The sequence below is a fragment of the Ciconia boyciana genome, chromosome 1 (assembly GCF_034638445.1).
Source record: "Ciconia boyciana chromosome 1, ASM3463844v1, whole genome shotgun sequence".
NCBI lineage: Eukaryota > Metazoa > Chordata > Aves > Ciconiiformes > Ciconiidae > Ciconia > Ciconia boyciana.
The window spans coordinates 218588664-218607648 of NC_132934.1; the positions used below are offsets into that span (position 1 = coordinate 218588664).

An 18985-nucleotide genomic window follows, 5' to 3' on the forward strand; every position below is an offset into this window, starting at 1 on the left:
AAACCAAACCCCCAAAAATGGGAATGAAAATTGTTTTAAGCAATTACTATAGCATTTACCCAGAACGTCAGCAGCGTAACGCTGCTGTATTACCTGATCTTCTTCTCAGCAGGTCCCTGGTTGGAATTGTGACTGTCCCAAGAAGATAATCTCTTGATGTCCGAGCTGCCAATGTCTCAGTGGCTGGAAAAGAAATCATTTTGCAAATACACCAAACTGGAATGCAAGATTTAAAAGTGATTCAGACAGTATCTCCTTTGAAAGAAAGCTGTATTGCCTCAGCAGCCAATAGCTCAGCTGTCATACTGAAAACACTTTTAACCCCCAAAAAAGGACAAAGTCAAAACCAATGGCCCAGTACATATCAGGCCAAAATCCCTGAGAAACAGGGGTGTGAACAAAACCTGTCTGTAGGCATTGCCAGTGCACATTCATTACAGGATACATGCTCCACCACCGCTGAATTTGGAGAAACTTTTAGGGAATACTTCCACAGATGAACATTAAGTAACCAGTGGGGAGCTAGTGGTCAGTTACCCTAACAACATGCCACTCCTGACTTTTCTCCCCCAGGAGTAAAAAACAATGCCATCTTTAGATAAATTTTGTTTATAAAATAATTCTACAACATGTTGTTATGTTGTAAAAGAATCCTGCCTATCTACCACAGGATCACTGGAGGATTTTAAGCTATCATTCCCCTGAACCTCCATTACCTCGTTCATGAAATGGAGGCAATAAGGCATGCACATACAAAGACAGGGTGCTCCAAGAGTCAAGCATTATTACTGTTAATGGCATTAGCTTTTCATTTAAAAGGTGATCTTGATCACCTGGAGTCTTAGAAACCTTAACTCTTTGCACAAGGTGAAAGTATCTCCCAAAGCCTTCTCTGAAGACAGTTCAGGTTATCACATCTATTAGCAACTGCACAGAATAGTCTCTCTTCTAAATGAAAAATTAAGGGGACCGGATCATTCTGCAACAGCATTCAGTCATTGTAATTACAGGCTCTCCTTACCTGACTTGGTGCTCTGATGGTAGACAGAGAAGACGATATTGGCAGACTGCAAGAGTTCCCCCAGACAAGAGGCTTCTCCGCTACTTTTCTGAATGACGAGGTTACAAGGAAACTCTACGTGGTGCTCAAACTCTGGGCAGAAAGTACGAGCCACAGCTCGAGTGTTGCGTCTCTCTGCCTCAGGTAGGAAGGAGAGGTGCACAGAGACATAAGCATTAACTCCCACACCTGCATAGTACTGGACTGAAGGGTTCTTTTGTGCCACAGCTCTTCATTGAGTATGTAAAAAGAAAAGAAGAGAGAGAATGAATATAAGGTACAAGGAATCTAGGAACCAACGCAATTAAAGCAAAAGTTTCAAGTCTTCATAGTGAAAAGATTGGACAAAACAGTGAATGTTGTAAGTCAAAATAGATGTGGGTTCTGGCTGCATATTATTTCTCACCATTTTTTTTTCATCTGAACGTACTATAGGAACAGATATGAAATGGTGAGAGTAGCTATCACAAGGTCCATCACTGGTGGCTGTGCTCTTATCATTGTCAGGATCTGAGATCAAAGTGGTGGATAAAGTACTCAGCACCTTTAAAAATATCCCATACTGTAGAAAAAGCTGTAGGATAACTTCCCAGAGAACTTGCTCCAGAAGGAAGCAAAAGGCCAAGCCAAATTATTTTTACAGACTAGTACTGACAAGCAAAAGGAGGTGAAATTAGCAGACAGAATTATTTACAAGTAAAACAGACCCAGGTACTACTCAGGTCATACACCTGAAGGATGAGGTCATTCCACTTTCTTAACTTTTGTCCAAGCACCATACAGTAGTGATCCTCATCTTACAGAGTCTACTTGAATTAAGATGGATCAGGAGCTCAGCAACACTGAGAAAGGGTCAGTGAGCACTGCTCTAGAATGACAGGAGCCGTTCTTCTCTTATGGAATTGACTCCCTCTCTTCTAGCCCTTTCTTTCTTAATTCTTGAAAATTGCATATTGGAACTAAGCTCAGGTGATACCGTGCACTTAGAGCAGCAGCCTTCTGCTGAAAAGGAACATGTTTCATTTACTAGTTAGTTTATCAATGTTTCCACAGTGAAATTCAAGACAACAAATCTCAGCTAGCTTTTAAATAGCATCAGTAGCATCACGATCCAATGCCCCCATAGGTACCATTTTATATCAGCCATGTTTTATATCATCCTTTGGTGTAGAAAAATGTGGAAATGTAGAAAAATGTGCCCTTACGGTCTCGACCCTTCTGCAGAATGAATGCTACCACACTGTACTGCAGCTTAAGGGACAAAAATAACCACTGATGTTCTTTATAAAAAGTTATTTTCATTTCTGATCAGAACCCAGGTTGAATCTCGGTCTCTGCAGAGGGAAAGTTGGCCAGTTACAACTTGTTCTAATCTAATATCTCAGCCTGCTGCCTCCAGATAAAGCTATTTTAAGAGAAAAATCTTTCTTTTTGAATTAGGCTTTACCTAGCTGCTGCTTGCAAACCAGCTGCTCTGTGTATTTGTACAGAAAGAGAAACAGCTTGAGCAGTTATTCCTGCTGCTATTTTCATGGATCGTTGGTATCTCACACTCACATCAAGCAAGCCTGGATTAAACGAAAGAAAGAAAGGAAAGAAATGGTGATCTTTTTATACAGTTACATCCAATCCAACCAATACTTAGTTATACCTCTTAATACAAAACTCAGTCTATTAATTCAAAAAATAATTCCATATGAAATCCATTGAGACTGACCGTGCAAGATGCTGTACTGCAGCCAGAAGTTACGGCCTGATACAGGAGGCACAGAAGGAAATTTTAAGGACTGCACCCTGCATCCTGACCTACTGGCAGTCAGATCAGACGGTCGTAACGGCTCCTTCTCCTTGGCAAATGTATGGCATAGTAAAACTAGGAGAGGCTGTTCAACCCAGCCGCGCCCTCGTGTGTGCATTCATTGTAATACTTTGAAAATATCCTACTGCAGTATTTCAACACATCTTTTTTATAGCACTGCAGTGACGAAATCTTCAGAGAGACAGATTTCCTGCTGCCGCACGTGGCTAACCTATTACAAAATAATTGAACCCTAGTGAACTCACTCTCCAGCCCCAGCTTTTTTAATGGCCATTTTTTCCAAGAAGCTGCCTCAGATTTCCTCAGTGGCCTTCTCAGAGCTGATGTCTGTATCATTTGAAAGAGCCACAGCAGAACAGAAATACGTCTCTGCCCACACCACGTACCATAAACAGCCCTTCTTCAGATCTCCCATTCCCTTCCTTATGTGGGAAGCTTAGCTACAGACTGTGGCTTATTTGGCAACTAAGTAGTTCAATACACAGAGCAGTTCAATACACAAACTTGTTAGGAGTTGGAGGGTTGCTCATGTTCAATCACCGATTCTTCACGAGGTATGGTGATAGTGAAAGCTGGGAGGAAAAACACTCACAGCTGGTATCAGTTTCCAACACAAATACTATTTTTATTTCCCTTGGCAGCAAATATACAGACACATAAGACATACACATAAAGTGAAAACCCACAAGCCTTTCTTACCTGAAGACCGCAGATGAAATTCCTCTGAGGAATCAGTCCTGGGGACCAATGGAAGATTAAAAGTCTGTATTCCTATTTCTTCACGATGCTGCATAGTCACCATGGCACATAGCCGTGACAAAGGCAAGGTCCCTTTGGCAACCATCTGGTCTCTGACATTTGGGTAATAATACCTGGTAAGACATAAAGAAGCAGCATCAATCATGCTGTTTTGATGATGACAAAACAATCATCATTTCTCTCACGACTGCACGTAAGTCAACTTTAATTTGTGTGTCTTCAAACACTAGTTAGTCTCCCAATAGCTAAGGGATAAACTCAAGTAAATGAATTTCCACAGGAAAAAAAAGAAAACAAGTGCTCAAGTAGATAATGCTACAAATATACTTTTGCACCAGTCCTAGCAAGTCAACTAGCAGAAACTCTACTAAAAATTGGCATCCCAAAGAAAAACAAGAGAAGGATCTGGCACCAAATAGTCTCCGCTCTCAATTTCCATTAATAAATAAAAATGCTACTTGCAGATCAGATTTGTGGTACCAGTTTGTGAGTGTAAAAAAATGACTCTAAACCATTTCTTACTGTACTACTTGGCTTCAGACTCATCCTAAAATGAGTTTTGGCTCTGTATCTAATGAACAACAGATAGTCCAGGAGAAAGTCACTGCTGCTGAAAACCCTGTGGACGCCTGAGTAACGTGGTAGTGCTATACAGACTTGCATTTCTCTTTCCATTTTGGGACAAATCCTGAACATTAATTGACGGTTTGAGTCTTGGGTAGAGCACTGCCTGAATAGTACTCCCAACATCTTGGAGTATTACCCCTGTTGGTTTCTACTTTTTCTGCATACACTTCTAGGAGTATTTCAAGATGCTGACAGCATCATAGCAAGAATGCTCTTGACTGGGAATCTGGCAGTCAGTATCTAATCTCCTTCCTAATTACAAGGATCTGTTGGTAAGCTTTTTCCATTTCAAATATTGCAAACTGGCAAGAGCATGTTTACAGAATTCCTAAAAGGCTTCCGGCTCAGTAATTTGCTCCTTTCACCCAAAATAACCTAAATTTACCAGCTACTATCAGTGAGTGGTCAGCCAGATTAAACCAAAGTCCAGTCGTCCTCAGGAAACTGAGCTAAAGCACATTTTTGAAATGCCAGGTACTAACAATTGGTCACTTCAACTGCTCTGGTCATTACCAACATTAACATAAACACATCCAGCATATAATAATTCTCATGTGAACTTGTGAATGTTAAATAGCTTGGTTTGTTTACTACAGAATGAACACATTGTCATTATTAGAATTATGCTTTTCTAAAGCTAACTGTCTTCACAGTCTCTGCTTTCCGTTACTAGTAATAAGCTTCAGTTGCCAAAGAAACTACAATTTGAACTTACAAACATTTTATAGTATATTCTTTTGTACTTGGTGACTTGTATCAGGGGGAAAAAAAACCCCAAAACAATGAAATTATACTGCCAGGGTGCTATTAAGTAAAATTTAGATGTGCCAAGCGTTTAAACACTACTGTTAGATCACTATGCTGATACCAATGTGGAAGAAAGCAAACTAAGAGCACACACTTTCTAATGAAGTTGTGAGAAGAAAAGAGAAATCAGCACTCCTGGGGGGGGGGGGGAAGACTCACGTGTCTTAAATGAAATCTTAAATGCAGATATTCATCACCAAATGTTGATTAGCTGACCATTTTTTCCCGTATTATTAAATATCCATCCCACAGCTAGAGATTTTTCAATACCAGATACGTCTCTATCTGTATCGCTCTGACATCTACAAAGAATAGGATGTTATTCTGTACCTGCACCAGACTTCAAACTGGATTCCTCCTCCAGCCGCTCCTGGTGCCATAAATGCACTGACCAGGAGCCTCTGGACTGGGACATCAGCAGGAACCAACAAAGAATGATGATGCTCATCGTTAAAGACGGGATCAGGGACACATAAAGTGGTTGCTGTGCGAAACGGCTTTAATTTGATGCCTACAAGTCAAGCAGAGTTGGTTAAAAATGGTTGCATTTGGGGGGTTTCAACCTTTTTCTCTTTGCAGTCCTTCAGGAGGCAGGACCCGTGGACAATAAGTTAAATCCTCCTGCCAGAAGGCTTGCTCTTCTGAGTTTCACTTTGCAAATCTTTTACAAGTAATTCATGCAGTCCCATGAACCTGTGAGCCGCAGGCTGAAAACTACTGTTACATGTGGCTGGAAGCTGACATAGTCCACAGGAGTTTCTATGGAATAATGTTACTGACTGTCATTTTTCAGAGGAAATATGTATTAGTGATTCAAAGCACTCAAAGTCAACACTACGTCCTTTCCTACAATTGCAATTATTTAAATACTCCTTTATAATCCCAATGATCTAAACCAGGCAAGTCTTCTCTTGGTGTATCCATGAAAAGGAGCATCTTGAAAGGCTTGTGTCTGTAAAGCCTTCGTTGAATTTAACTGTATACAGTCTTAGTATTCCCTGCGAATCTGTTCTTGGATCTTTGCAGGATCAGCTGGTGAACTCCTCTAGGATATTTAACAAAAAGGTACCACGTGAAGAGATTCAGAACTAGGTATCTTTTTTTGCTAGGAATTTTGCCGTCTGCCTCAGCCAAAGCAGGCTTTTAATTTACTGACGCAGCCCACGTAGTAAGCAGATCTTCTGAGGAAAGCAAGCACTGGCTGCATGAAAGCTCAGAAAAACACACCCCCTCTTACTTAAGCAAAGCGAACACTACTAAACAATATTTAACTAAAGCAATGCTCTAAATAAGAACGGATTATAAAAGAAACTTACCATCCTCGTGCAATTCAGTTCCTTGCAGGGCACCACAACCAGCCTCTTGAACTGGGAAATAGTACTGTACATAGCAGTCAGCCTCTCCCCAGACAGTGGACTGTAAGGGAGTGAGTCCTTTCACACTCTCCACGTGGATCTCAAACACGTGCTCCATCAGGTCTTCCCCTTCTTGGTCAAACTGCTAATAAAACAAAGGAAATCCACATGGAAAGGACGACTCTTTAGGAAACAGCATGCAAGAGGACCGGGAACATGAGATTCTAAGAAGCCTGAGACGGGGGGGCTCAGAACCACTATCTGCTATTTTCTCCCTAAAGTTCACAGAAACCTTGAAAGCCAATTTTTTTGGAAAAAATTGAAATGCAATTTTTTTTCCTGCAAAAGCAAAAAACCACAGCACATAAAAAGCATTAAAGTTCATACATATCCAACTCAGCAGTAGTGGCAGAACCTGTATGGTACAGAATAAGCCTGAGAGAGTTAAGATTTTCTAGAATTTTATTTTTTTTTACTGCACTTGTCATGTAGATTGAAGCAGTGGATATGCAGGGCAGTAAAAAGGGCAATAATGTCAAGACTGGTGAGGGAAAGTGGGTAAGAAAAGAGTACAAACAATATAATTCTGCAAAGAACGTGATCATTTATAACAAAATTGGCTACAGCATCAAAAGAGATTGGGGATCACTGGTCTGTTAGTGAACCCACTGGTAAAATCCTTTTCATGTGCCCCTAACGACAAGAACGGGAATTTATTGAACAATACCGTTGTGGGCTTTGTAGGAGGAGGGTCCAGAGAGTGGGAAGGGCGCTGTGTCACGGGAGGTACCATTCCTTCTTCATTTTTTAGCCTTTGCAGTGCCACTATTTGATCAGCTGACCCCATCGCCAGAATGACCCTCAGGCTTCCACTTCTACTGCCAGTAAAAACATCTATCACAGGCATATAGCTGTCCACAGCAACCACTGGATATTGAGCTTGAAGAAGCAGGTGGGAAATCTTTGGATCTCTAGAACAGATTAAAACAAAAAAAGCCCCAGCAAGAGAATGAGCCATCTGAATATGAACACGATCGCACAAAGCTCATTTTAGACGGGACTTTCAATGCAGTTAGAAACCAATCTATCTCCATTCCTCCAAAATCCATCTCAATTACATTAGTCTCCACAAAGCACAGATCCATGAGCTATTTTCAGCAATGAGAAAGCACAGCTCTCCAAAAACTAACATGGCCTTAGCTATAAGCCAGCCTAGAAATCTGTGAGCGAGGTGATGAACTGGGACAAGACTCCTATTAATATACTGTAGCCATATTATATTTTTATGAGGCAGTTATGCACCTTTGGGGACGGACTTGGGCAGGAAGAAAAGAAGGAAGAGGGACAGTCTCCCAGAGAAACGTAAAAACCTCTAACAATACACAGAAGATATACGCAAGTAAACTACGGTGGATTACTGAAGAAGTTCTACAAATGACACACTAATAATTAACAAAGTAGTGGCCAGTCAGTTCCAGCACCATCTGATTTCCACCCATCACTAGTCTGACCAAAATAAAAGGAATTAATCCTCTGCATTAGAAAGGATCTCTGTCCAGTATTTCCATTAATTTAACTTGTTTTAAGCAGGTATATTACTTGACTGAACAAGAAGCTAAAATACCGAACCAAAAAGAACAACGAGCTCTGGAGAGACCCAGATCGGATAAGACGACAATTAAAACATGAAGTATTTAGAGACCTTTTTGATACCACAAGCGTTATCCTGTGCTGTGCCAACTGACAGCATCCCTAGCAATGGGATCTACGCAGAGCATAATCAGGAACAAAATCACTTGATCAGTCGTAACCTTGGAAAATCACCAATGGAAAGCCACACTTACTTTTCCCGTGCAGTCACTTTGATCTCTTAGAGTTTTACTCTTCCACAGGACCATAAGTTAACCCGGCTCCAAACCTGATGCAGCACAGTGTCTTTATTTCTCACAGTCTACTTGTATTTCCGTATGAGGACAGTGTAACTTACCCATATACTGCTCAGTGTAGGAAAGTGCCAGAGGAAGCCTGGCAGGACAAAAATGCCTTTTGCTATAAAGTATAATTAAGAACGCTCCCACACAAACCCCAGACACCATCCTTCCCTTCTTTCTCTGAGCATCAGTTAGGATATATCCCAACCCAATAAAATAAGAACAAAGACATTTACTTGAATGAGATGTAAAACTGATGCAGAGGAAGTTTCACTAATCCTAGCAGTTTGTCACAGCCAGGGCTTCCCATCTTGTTCCACGCTTCAATAATCATGACGTTGTTTTTCAGCCGCTCCAAGTGTTTGGAAGTCAATGAAAAAGGCATCACCTGAAAGAGTTTAATGCAGAATTAGTACACAGAATACACTGGAAGCTATTTGCTAAGTACAGAGCATTCTGGTAACGCTACATTATTCCAGTCTACAGAATTGTGCTCTTTAGAAACGGAAATTAAAAATTAAATACATACTTGCCTAACAAGTTTCAGAAAACTGGTAGGCTTGGAAAAGAGCTAGCCAGGAAAATAAATGCAATTTAGATAAATTTTAACATAAGATCCTATGCTACCTTAAAAAACATTGCTTTTATCTTTAAATGCCTGTTTACTAAACAACAGATAAATCATTTCAGACAACTGTTTGAGATGTCTTTTGCTACGTTTTTACATTTCACTCTTTCAGCTGAAGACTAAGGAGTCTCACAAATCACTTGGTATTGTTAAAAGTAAAACAAATGCATCTGAGCATCCTGACATTTCCAAAGAAAAATGTCCGTTAAAAAAATTACAAACTCGTAACATTATTAAATGCCTGAAATTCTGCTGTTTGCCGGGGGAAGGCTCTGGCCTATATTAGGACAGTAACCCACACTTCTGTGCTGATATATCCATTGAGAAGAAAAAGAACACCGAGCAATGGAACAAACCAAAATATTTTACATCTACCTATTAGGATGCCATCAACAATATGTTTTCTTGCCAAAACGGAAGAAAGAAGTAAACTCTTTTTAAGTTTTAACCTAAACTTTTCTGACTGTTTTTCTTTCGTACTTCAAGTCTTGTTTATTCTTTGGATGATTCAAGGAACTGCATTTCAAACTGTGCGATGCAGCCAAAGAATACTGAAAATACTTTTAATATTAATATACTGGACAGAGCCCAGCAGAGAGGTTCCTACATATGTAACAGTTAGTTATCCTTGAAATATGTTTGTCAGTGCGGAATAGCACACTTCAATCAGCGTTAAGCGGAAGACTCATGACTTGCCTGAGAAAAATGAAAGGCAGGTTTTGTTGTGCCCCATATGACAGCAGACCTCGTTGCCTCCTCAGTGCTGAGCAGCTTGCAGTTTAAATACACATTACAAGAACTGTGAAGCCCATACTCCTCAGCAACAAAATCCTTTCCATCAGGCACCATCAACAGCACATGGAGTAATAACCCGTCCTCTTCAGAGGCAGTTATTTGTGTCATCAGATTACGGGCTACAGAGGTTGGTACAGCCTGTGGTGGCTGCACGATGTTTACGCTGGCTGCTCGTGTCTTCTGCGCGTCCTCGCAGTTGTTAAGTTTCAAGCAGCGAGGGCCTTCTGCATTTATGCTCTTCCTGTTGGGCTCCTGGAATTCCAGCCGGGGACTTCTTACAGCATGAGCTGGGACTTGCTGCACAGCCATAGCTGACCTGGCAGCGGTGCGAGTGAAGTCTTTGTTGTCGGCTGCGAGCTCTAAGGAAACCTGAATTGTGCAAAGCAAGGCGAGCTGATCAGAAGACGTGCCCCATACAAAGACAAGAGACCGCAACATAAACTCAGGAAAATGCATCGCATGTTTTGTTCAAGAACTGTGTTAGATCATCACCCAGAAGGCTTACCTTACACATGCTGGTTACAAGCTACAACTGTCACTGCAAACTAAACCACATGCGGTTTTATCAAATAAAGCAGTAACTCAAGTACCAAAACATACAATTACAGCTAAATAAAGGAAAAAAATTAAAACCAGTCACAAAGCTGACTGAAAAATGAACACCTACGTAGCAAAGGTGAAAAGTACTGTGGCAAAGCACCACAACTGTCATTTGCGCCACTTTGCTACAGCACTTGCTGCTTGAGAAAAATTATTAAAAAGAAGTGTTTCTCTCTAAATGTTTTCTTTCACTGCTCTTTCACTTTTACATTCCCTGCTGACTTTAGCTGTCACTAACTCCTCTCCCTTCTGTGGGCTCCTTTCTTTTTCTCTCTAATGGTCTACATATTCCACTGCATTTGCCTTCTTTTTTTCTGAGGTTGGGTTTTTTTGGCTTTTGCTGTGGTTTTGAGCACTCTGTCCTACGTTTGAATTGCCTCTTCATGTTGCCAAGATTTGCAAGATAAATAGTTAGATTGGTATGAATGAAAATGCGTGTGTGAAAGCAATGAAAGAAACACCAGAACAAGGGTTAAAGAAATTGCAAGTGTTAATTGCTACAGAGCATCATGCTCTGTAGCATCACAGATGCTCTGTAGTTGGATTCATTCACATGACAAGACAGCAAGAAGGAGAGGAACAAACTGAAGCCCAGAAGATAAGGTAACAGGATAAAGAAAAGGATTGGAGCCATAAAATGCCCAAATAAGGAAAATAAAACAATCCAACTCAAGAATTTTGCCTATGACTTAGGAGGGATGAGACAAGATATTGTGGCAAAAGATCCCAAACAATATCTACTCCTGAAGGGTATAAAGGACACATCCAACGATGAGGAGTTCAAGGCCATCTGTCAGAAAGAACCCAAGAAATGCAAAGTGGTCACAATAGTTGACATCCCTTATCCTCCCTGCCCTGGCCAGAATACCTGGCCACACAGGTATTGCTGATAGGCAGGTATTACACTGAGCAAGTGAAACCTAAGAGACAGGGCAACCAAAATCAGTTTTCTTTAAGTATTAGCTTCCCCTTCCATAAGTTCTTGCATTGAACTTCCGTTAATTAATTCCCCACAACACCTCCTTGCCCTTTTCTCCTCTCAGATCCTGTTCCACTCCACTCTCTCCTGCACAACACACCATTTCTCCTCCCTGCTTTCAATTAACTCCTCCCTCACCTAACCTCTACATTTTATGTTTCACCCTTCTGCAGCTCCACTGAATGGCTTCTCTGCAAGAAGTTTCACAGCCCCTATGACAGAGAACATCACTCACCCCATGAATTACAACAGGACAGAAGCAGTCCACGCTCACGTTCTCTGGGAACAATTTAGGAGCTCTGAATGTAAAATTCCCAAACACTCTCTTAAACCTTCGCTTGCTAATCTAGAGAGTTGTTTATCCTCAGAACTGGCAAATCTCCTAAACGTGCTGTGCAGGACTGTTAATCCTTCTCAATCAGAAGCTGAGCATGCTGGTAGAAACTTTGGCTGGAGAAGGTAACTCCTGAAGTGACAAGGTGGTACCAGTGACAGGGAGCATCAGGCCTCTGTGGCAGGAGAGACCTCAGCTCCTGTCACGTGTGGAGCAGAAGCCAAAGCTCCCAGCCCTGAGCCACTCAAAATCTGCCTGTAGAGTGGTTTCTGTATCCAAGCCCTGGCTTACTGACCCTCGTTTTACCCTGCAGCCAGGGGAACTTCACACAGCAACATCCTTAGACATGCAGGAGCTTCACAATATTTCTCCAAAACTCTAAGGGAAAAAAAAGGTTCATGTTATCTTGTATTTGTCTTACAAACCTTCATATCCAAGACCTGGCAAATTAAAACAAAGAGAGAAAAGAAAGAGGAGGAAAAATTGGGGGGGGGGGGGCAAAGGGAGAGAGAGAACATCCAGCGAAAATTCGTAACAACAGGTTGTTTAACTCAGACCCTGTATGGTAAAACACATACCTTTAGTGGTCCAACTTGTGTCTGACCTCCCTCTTTTTCCACAGGTATTTCACAGCTGACAGTGAGCAACTCAGACTGAATAACCTTGCATAACTGAAGCGCTGCTGAGCCAATGGCCACTGGCTGAAGGCAGAAAAAGAATCCATTTTGCAAGATTTCTGTCAGGTTTAAAGAACTAAGGGCATATCGTGAAATGAAAGCCTTCTGGGAAGCCGTGGTCAGCCACGCACCCTCCCCACTCCTATACCACTAGTTTTACCAATGGGGATTTGTAGGAAAGTTTCCCTTAGTTCCAATTTCAAGTATCACTAGAGCAGCAGTAAGGAAAATTCTCCCAGCACCTACAGTAAATAATTCCAGGTTAATGCAAAAAAATGAACACCCCAAATCGTAGTAACTGAGCAAAATTTCCATACTTCAAGATGTAATTTATTCACCCATTAAAAGAGATATTAGAACAGATGGGCAGATATCCTCGGTGTTGATTAAAACAAAACGTAAGCTGAGTTAACACCTCTCACTTTCATCACACGCAGATGATTGTGCAAATATTTTTAGCCAAAGGAAAGATACTTTTTTTTCTCCTCCAAATCCACAAGTTACACCACCTTCTCACACCTCATATTATTCCCGTGACCCTAGGCAGAGTAATGTATCAACTGCATCCACAGTAACTCATTCTATATTGCTAAACAAGCTGTGTTCTCATTGTGCTTGTAATTGATCCAATATGCTTAAACAGCAAGAGATCAGTTCTAAAGCTGTGGGAAGGACAACTTTTTTTGCCCGTCAGTCTCAAACTCAGAAAATCATTTAGTTGGGCGACAAGATTGAACCACAATTAGTTCAACTTACAGTATCTGCACATAATGTCATTTCCCTTCATAATATCCAGCAATGGTCGATTAAGAAGTGGCTCAGGCAAGCCACGCTACTTTGTTTTGTCTCCGATGGTTGAGATGGCAGCAATTGCAATGAAGCATTGCAGCAGACTTAGAAAAGCCACTGCTGTCTGCATCAGTATTTGGAGGAAACAAAAATGCAAATAATTTCTTTGCTTTTCAATACACAGAGTATAAACAGCTTTCAGTAAGTACCTTTTTCTGTGTGCTTTTTCTCATGTAGATTTTAAAAGCAAGGTCAGAGCTCCACCAGTGCTCTATCATCGTTCCACCAAAACGGACAGGGAACACAAACCGCTGCTGAAATTTCACCACTGCAAGGAAGACAGAGACTGGTGAGCTCTTAGCTGGATTCAGAGCTAACCTGCCTTTTGAGCTTGATCAGGAACAGAGAAATCTTCAGTCTCTGCAGAGAACATGCAGGGTGAGTAGAGACGTATGAAGTTGAGAAGCTATGAGGGGAAAGCGACGGCGCTTCTGAGAAGGATGGACAAACACACAGAGAGCATTTGCACGTCTGCCAGAATTGGAGATCAAGCAAGGCTGGGAGCTGAAGGGGGAAGGGCTGTCGCTGGAACCCTCAACAAGAATCTCTCAAGGTTTCAACCTACTAAATTATGTTACAACTCTGCAGGTAATTTACTACTTTGTTGTTGTTGCTCACATAAGCAACAAATATTCAAAATTAACTGAATATAAATAAACTTTCCTGTGGAGATTGCTCTGTTACACACATAATCATTTAATTTTGCATTACCTATTAACATCAAGCCCAAAGTAAACTGTTCTTCATTTTCCAAGGCCAGAAAGCAGTGGGAGGGGAGCACGACAAAATTAATATTATAACAGCATCTAAAGGCTGCAGTTGATACCAAGTCTCTGTCATCCTAGCACGCAGTAAGACTTTCCCATCTTCAGCAGGAGAACCCTGTCTCATTTTCAGCAATATAGTTCAAGACCTATCTTGAGAGAGCCAAAGCTGAGCTGCAAGAATAATCGCAGATTCAGGAGAAAAGTAATATCTGCAAGAAAAGACTGAATGAATTGGCAGTTAGTCTAGAAAAGAGAAGAACAAGGAAAAGTACAACAACAGTGTTGAAGTGGTATGCTTTCCTTGTTCACAATGGATAAAGTAAGTATTCTTGTGATGACAAAAACTCAGGTTAGACATAAGGAAACTTTTCTAACAGGAAGTGCAGCACTTCTACAGCTTGCCTGGGATGGCTATGGAATTTTTCCCATTGGGCATTTTTAATAAATGAGATAAACAGCTCTCAGGAAAGATAGCCGTACAGTGGATTGACTTGACGGCTCCTTCAGATTATTTTCAGCCCTATCTATTTTTCCAGGTTCCAAAGAGCTGGAATCTAACTACACAAGACAAGGTGCAGGACGCTGTATTATTTTTGTATTACAAAGAGCTAAGGTTCAGAAGAATTAGATATTTTGTCTGGACACAAATGGAGAATATACGAGAGAACTCAGAATTACCCCCAGATCTCTCAAGTACCACCCAGAAAGATGCAAAGCCAATGAATGACCGTATGGGAGAGGCATTTGAAAGTCACTCTGGAATTCCGGTTTCTGGGAAGACCGGGCAGAAGGGGATCTTTTTCATACAGCATTCTCTGCTCACTGAGGAGGGAAACATAACATGAATTGTTCTCAGGGACACAAACACTGGTGGGTCTCAGGAAAGAGATTAATGTCTCCTGATTTGAGCACAGGACTTCTCAAGATCCCTTGGATTCAGCAGACTTTTTGAGCTCTTGCAGATATTACGTGACATACTTCAGCATCTGGAAAAATTATTTCTTTTGAGATATAAGTATCTCTGATATTTCTAAAAGTACTTTATCATCTTCATACTATTGCAGAAAGGATATTGGTTTTATGTTGAAATGAAGGCATGGGCTTACTGACCTGCTATTATGTCCCTAGGAAAAGAAATTTGAAAATCCCAATATGAATACTTCTTGGAAGAAAAAAAAATTTAAAAAAAATCACTTGGCTTCCTCCTCCCTGAGAGGAGCATTCCACTACCTGCAGTGCAGCAACTCCGGTGGCAGAGGTGCCACTAATCATACTGTATTTTTCAGGCAGCAAAGAAAATACATAGCAAATGCTACTAAATAATTTCTAAGAGATGAAGGAGTCAACAAAACTAAATACAAGGGGGAAAATAATGCTCTTACCATCATCTGTGATTTTACTTGAAGCTATTCGAATTACTTCTGTTGTTATGGAGACCTGTCCTTTTGCATCCTTGGAGGCTCCCACAGGAAAGTGGTACTCAACAAAGAAGGTACTATGAAAAAAAAAGTTACTAGATGATCACAATCCATCAAAAATCTAACGTACATAATGAAACTGAACATAGCAGACAAGTTTCATAGTCACAATTTATTAAGTTACTCTATTTTTTTAGACTAATTGAACGATCTATTTTATGAATTCTTTCAATAGATTACGTAGATGTCAGATTCTCCTCCAAAAAACCCCCTTTTGTTTTCAGTGTACTGCCATGCACAAAGCACATTTGTACCTCCCCAAAACCCCAGAAAAAGCACAGCCTGCAGCGAGCCCACATCAGGATAAGTTATTCCCATCTCTAACTTTCAGAAGTCTATGGTATACAATTTCCCGAGAGGAGCAGAGAAATGGGAAGACTTCAGAAGCCTGGAGAGCTTAGGTAAGCTGGACTACACAACGGACCTCAGAGAAATCTACCCTGAAGGCACAAGTAACAAGTGGTGAGAAACAATCCTCCTTACCACTTATTAACTGATGCAGGCCTTGGAGGCCTCCCCTTTAAGCCCTTCTTCCTTGGTGTAATCTGGATGCTCTCCGGAGGGATTTTCAAGCTTTCAATGATGACTCTGGCTAGGTGTATTCGCCCCAGCAATGCCAACCTGTCTGCACTCAAGGATGTGACATGAGCTTCTTCTGTGCGATCTTCTGGAGGAGGAAGTGGTCTAGTAGGAGAGCAGCTGCAGAGGTAAAACTGAGAATCAGGATGACACGGACATTCTTAACACAACCACATGAAGGGAAAATTGTAGCTTGGTGGGATATTATTTAAAAACTGCTCATGGTCCACTACAATGCACATTTTTAATGTATTTTTTAGAACAAATTTGGTCATCTCTGTAACAGAAATCTTAGAATATACAATATCTAGGGTACATAACTGAAAAAAAAAAAGCACATCTACATTGTTGGAGATTTGAAAAAATCTTATGCAGTCTAACTCTTCAAAAAGAAAAGCTTCATTTAATGTCATATACAAAAAAAGGAGACGATACAGTCATACACATTGACAAGTCACTGCTGCAGAGGAACAGCAATAGGATTTCTGTCATAATTTAAAATATCACTTCTACTTTATTTGTAAGACTTGACTTGTAAATGGTTTTGTGTTGGTACCTCTGGAGATATGAATTTTACCTGAATGTAAAAATAGTAGTATTTGTAAGAAAAGTTTCAGAAATAATTGTTTGGAGCTGAATTAGGAAAAAAAAAAGTCATAAAACCTGAATACTAACTGGTATTGTACAAGTAAAGCTTGATAACTGGATTTTTAGGGACACTGTTTTATTGGTTCTGTCATGGAAAAAAGGGAATACAATTTAGATCAGGTCAGAACAGAAGTTTATTTACTATAGCTATAGGAGAGAACACAAATCAGCAGAGAAACAGACTCTGCTGATGTGAACTCCGTCCCCGTAAAGCAGATACAAGTTTTATACACTTAGAGACATTGTTCAAAGACAGATAACAGGATGCGAGTTCTTTCGTATCTGTTACATACACAAGGCCACAGAACTGCACAAAGCTGGTCTGGAGTTTGCTTTTTTTCAGCACAGGGACTAATTTAGCATGAAGGTTATACAGTGATTATTGTTTCAGGAGACAGGGCAAGAGGCCCACTCAGGCCTTAGCATTTCTGCTTCCACAGTTCAAAACGTTATTACTCAGCTTATTGCATTTTAAAAAAACTTGTGATTTTAACATTGCATCTCAATAGTTTCTTTAACAATATATAGCAATCCCTGGGTGATGCTGATGCTTCATCATTCCCAGAGACGCTATGAAAATTCCCCACCAAAACAGTTATTCAGTGAATTGTGTGATAACGACGGAGCACGGTAAGAGAGTGTGATTCTGGCTAATACTAACTTACAATGAGCAAGATGCTGCAAAACAAGTCACTAATGTAACTATTTACCTGGGTTTAGTATCTGTCACCTTCTGATCCTGATCAAAGGCATTAGAATCCTTCTGTGGATTCATTGGATCAGCTTTCTTGAGAGTTTCTGTCTTGGTTACTTTTTTGGAGGAGTTAACATCATCGTCACTGAGGAAATCACTTAAACTGGAATCAGATTTCTGAAACAGAAATAACGCACATAAAATAAGAAGTTAACTGTCATCGCCAAGAAAGATACATAATGGTCATGACAAATAAAGAAAAAAGGAAAACAACTTGTGGATTGCGTAATTCGAAACAATTAAAGTTGTATCAATATTTCTCATAGAGGTATAAAAAATAAGTCTTCATGGACAGCCTCAATTCTAGCAACTTCCAAACTCACTGCTTGCCTTTGTAGTCTTAATAGTATTCTTTTAATAATATTAATTTTAAGCAATGTTCTCACAAGCTTCTGTATGATAATTAATACTTATTAAACCTTACTAAGACTGAAATCTGTAGCCTTTTTTTTTGATGCAGATTTCTGATTTTCTTCACCTTAGGGACTACATATTAAGGACCTTCCTTTTGATCTCCACTTACAGGAGCTGTGTAAAAAAGACTCTCTAGCAGACTCTGGTCGTAATGGGGATCATTGAGTTCACTGTCATACACCTCACTTCCGAGCGAGAGAGAATCCAAAAGGGAACCTGTCCGATCCCAGAAATGCACAGGAGATAAATCAGCACTGTGGACGCAAGAGAAAGAAACATAACTTAGTGTGGCAAGTTCTGCAGTTAATATCTTATAAATTCTGACAATCCTGTCTATTCTACACTGGATTTGTGCTATATTGGCTCCAGATGCAGCCAAACTGTGCTTACGTAGCACTGTGCCCAACCTAATACATGTCTGTGACCCAACCTGATGGGTTATCTTGTGAAAACATCTCTGGACCCGACATGAAAACAGTGTGTGTGAATGTATATCCATAGAACCACAGAACAGTTGAGGTTGGAAGGGATCTCTGGAGATCATCTAGTCCAACTCCTGCTCAAAGGCAGAGGATGCAAATAAGAAAATCATCCAGTCGGATTTTGAACCTCTCCAAAGCTGGAGATTCCACAACCTCTTTGGGCAAGCTGTTCCAGTGCTTGATGACCCTCATTGTAAAATATATCTATTAATATCTATCTATAATATTTATCCATAAGTACTTTTGGAATGCTTTAGGATATCAGTAATACTTAAGGACAGTTTAACAAAAAATAAATACAAACGATGTCTGAGTAGGTAAATACAAGTATCTTTAGACCACGGTTGGAGCAAGTTGGGTTTTGTTTGGTTAAAGGTTTTCTATCTGTGCTGTGAGTTCAAAACCACCTTATGATCTGCAAACACTTCAGTGTTAGTGATAAATTGCAGGGCACAAGACATATGAGCCGAAATTCTGAACCGTATCTGACACAGAAGCTGTATGCTTCATACTCCTGATTTGGACACAGACAACGTAAGCATCATTTATGCTCTTGCTACACAAAATGAGAGAAAGAGGTCAATTTAATATTTGGAGAAAGATTAAAAATAACTGTTGGTCCTCTCTATTTTTAAGTTACAGA

The 18985-nt window shown here is 40.4% G+C and overlaps 1 protein-coding gene across 5 annotated transcripts in view; it reads right to left on the reverse strand.

Annotated features, from left to right (window-relative positions):
* The window catches only part of C2CD3 (C2 domain containing 3 centriole elongation regulator), a 51664-nt gene that overhangs the window by 26923 nt on the left and 5756 nt on the right, over positions 1 to 18985 (reverse strand). For 4 of the 5 annotated variants that reach the window (XR_012040515.1, XM_072850966.1, XM_072850964.1 and 1 more), the window contains exons 8-22: positions 17970 to 18114; positions 17403 to 17563; positions 15949 to 16164; positions 15370 to 15482; positions 13370 to 13488; positions 12273 to 12395; positions 9683 to 10150; positions 8595 to 8746; positions 7155 to 7398; positions 6389 to 6572; positions 5403 to 5583; positions 3579 to 3751; positions 2508 to 2628; positions 1022 to 1290; positions 94 to 183 (exon numbers count right to left, since the gene is read on the reverse strand). Coding sequence is in view for 4 of the 5 variants with exons in the window: in XM_072850966.1 (XP_072707067.1) it covers positions 94 to 183; positions 1022 to 1290; positions 2508 to 2628; positions 3579 to 3751; positions 5403 to 5583; positions 6389 to 6572; positions 7155 to 7398; positions 8595 to 8746; positions 9683 to 10150; positions 12273 to 12395; positions 13370 to 13488; positions 15370 to 15482; positions 15949 to 16164; positions 17403 to 17563; positions 17970 to 18114 (2759 nt within the window). In the remaining variant the exon portion in view is untranslated. The remainder of the gene's footprint in view (positions 1 to 93; positions 184 to 1021; positions 1291 to 2507; positions 2629 to 3578; positions 3752 to 5402; positions 5584 to 6388; positions 6573 to 7154; positions 7399 to 8594; positions 8747 to 9682; positions 10151 to 12272; positions 12396 to 13369; positions 13489 to 15369; positions 15483 to 15948; positions 16165 to 17402; positions 17564 to 17969; positions 18115 to 18985) is intronic. The other variant, XM_072850965.1, reaches the window with a different exon arrangement.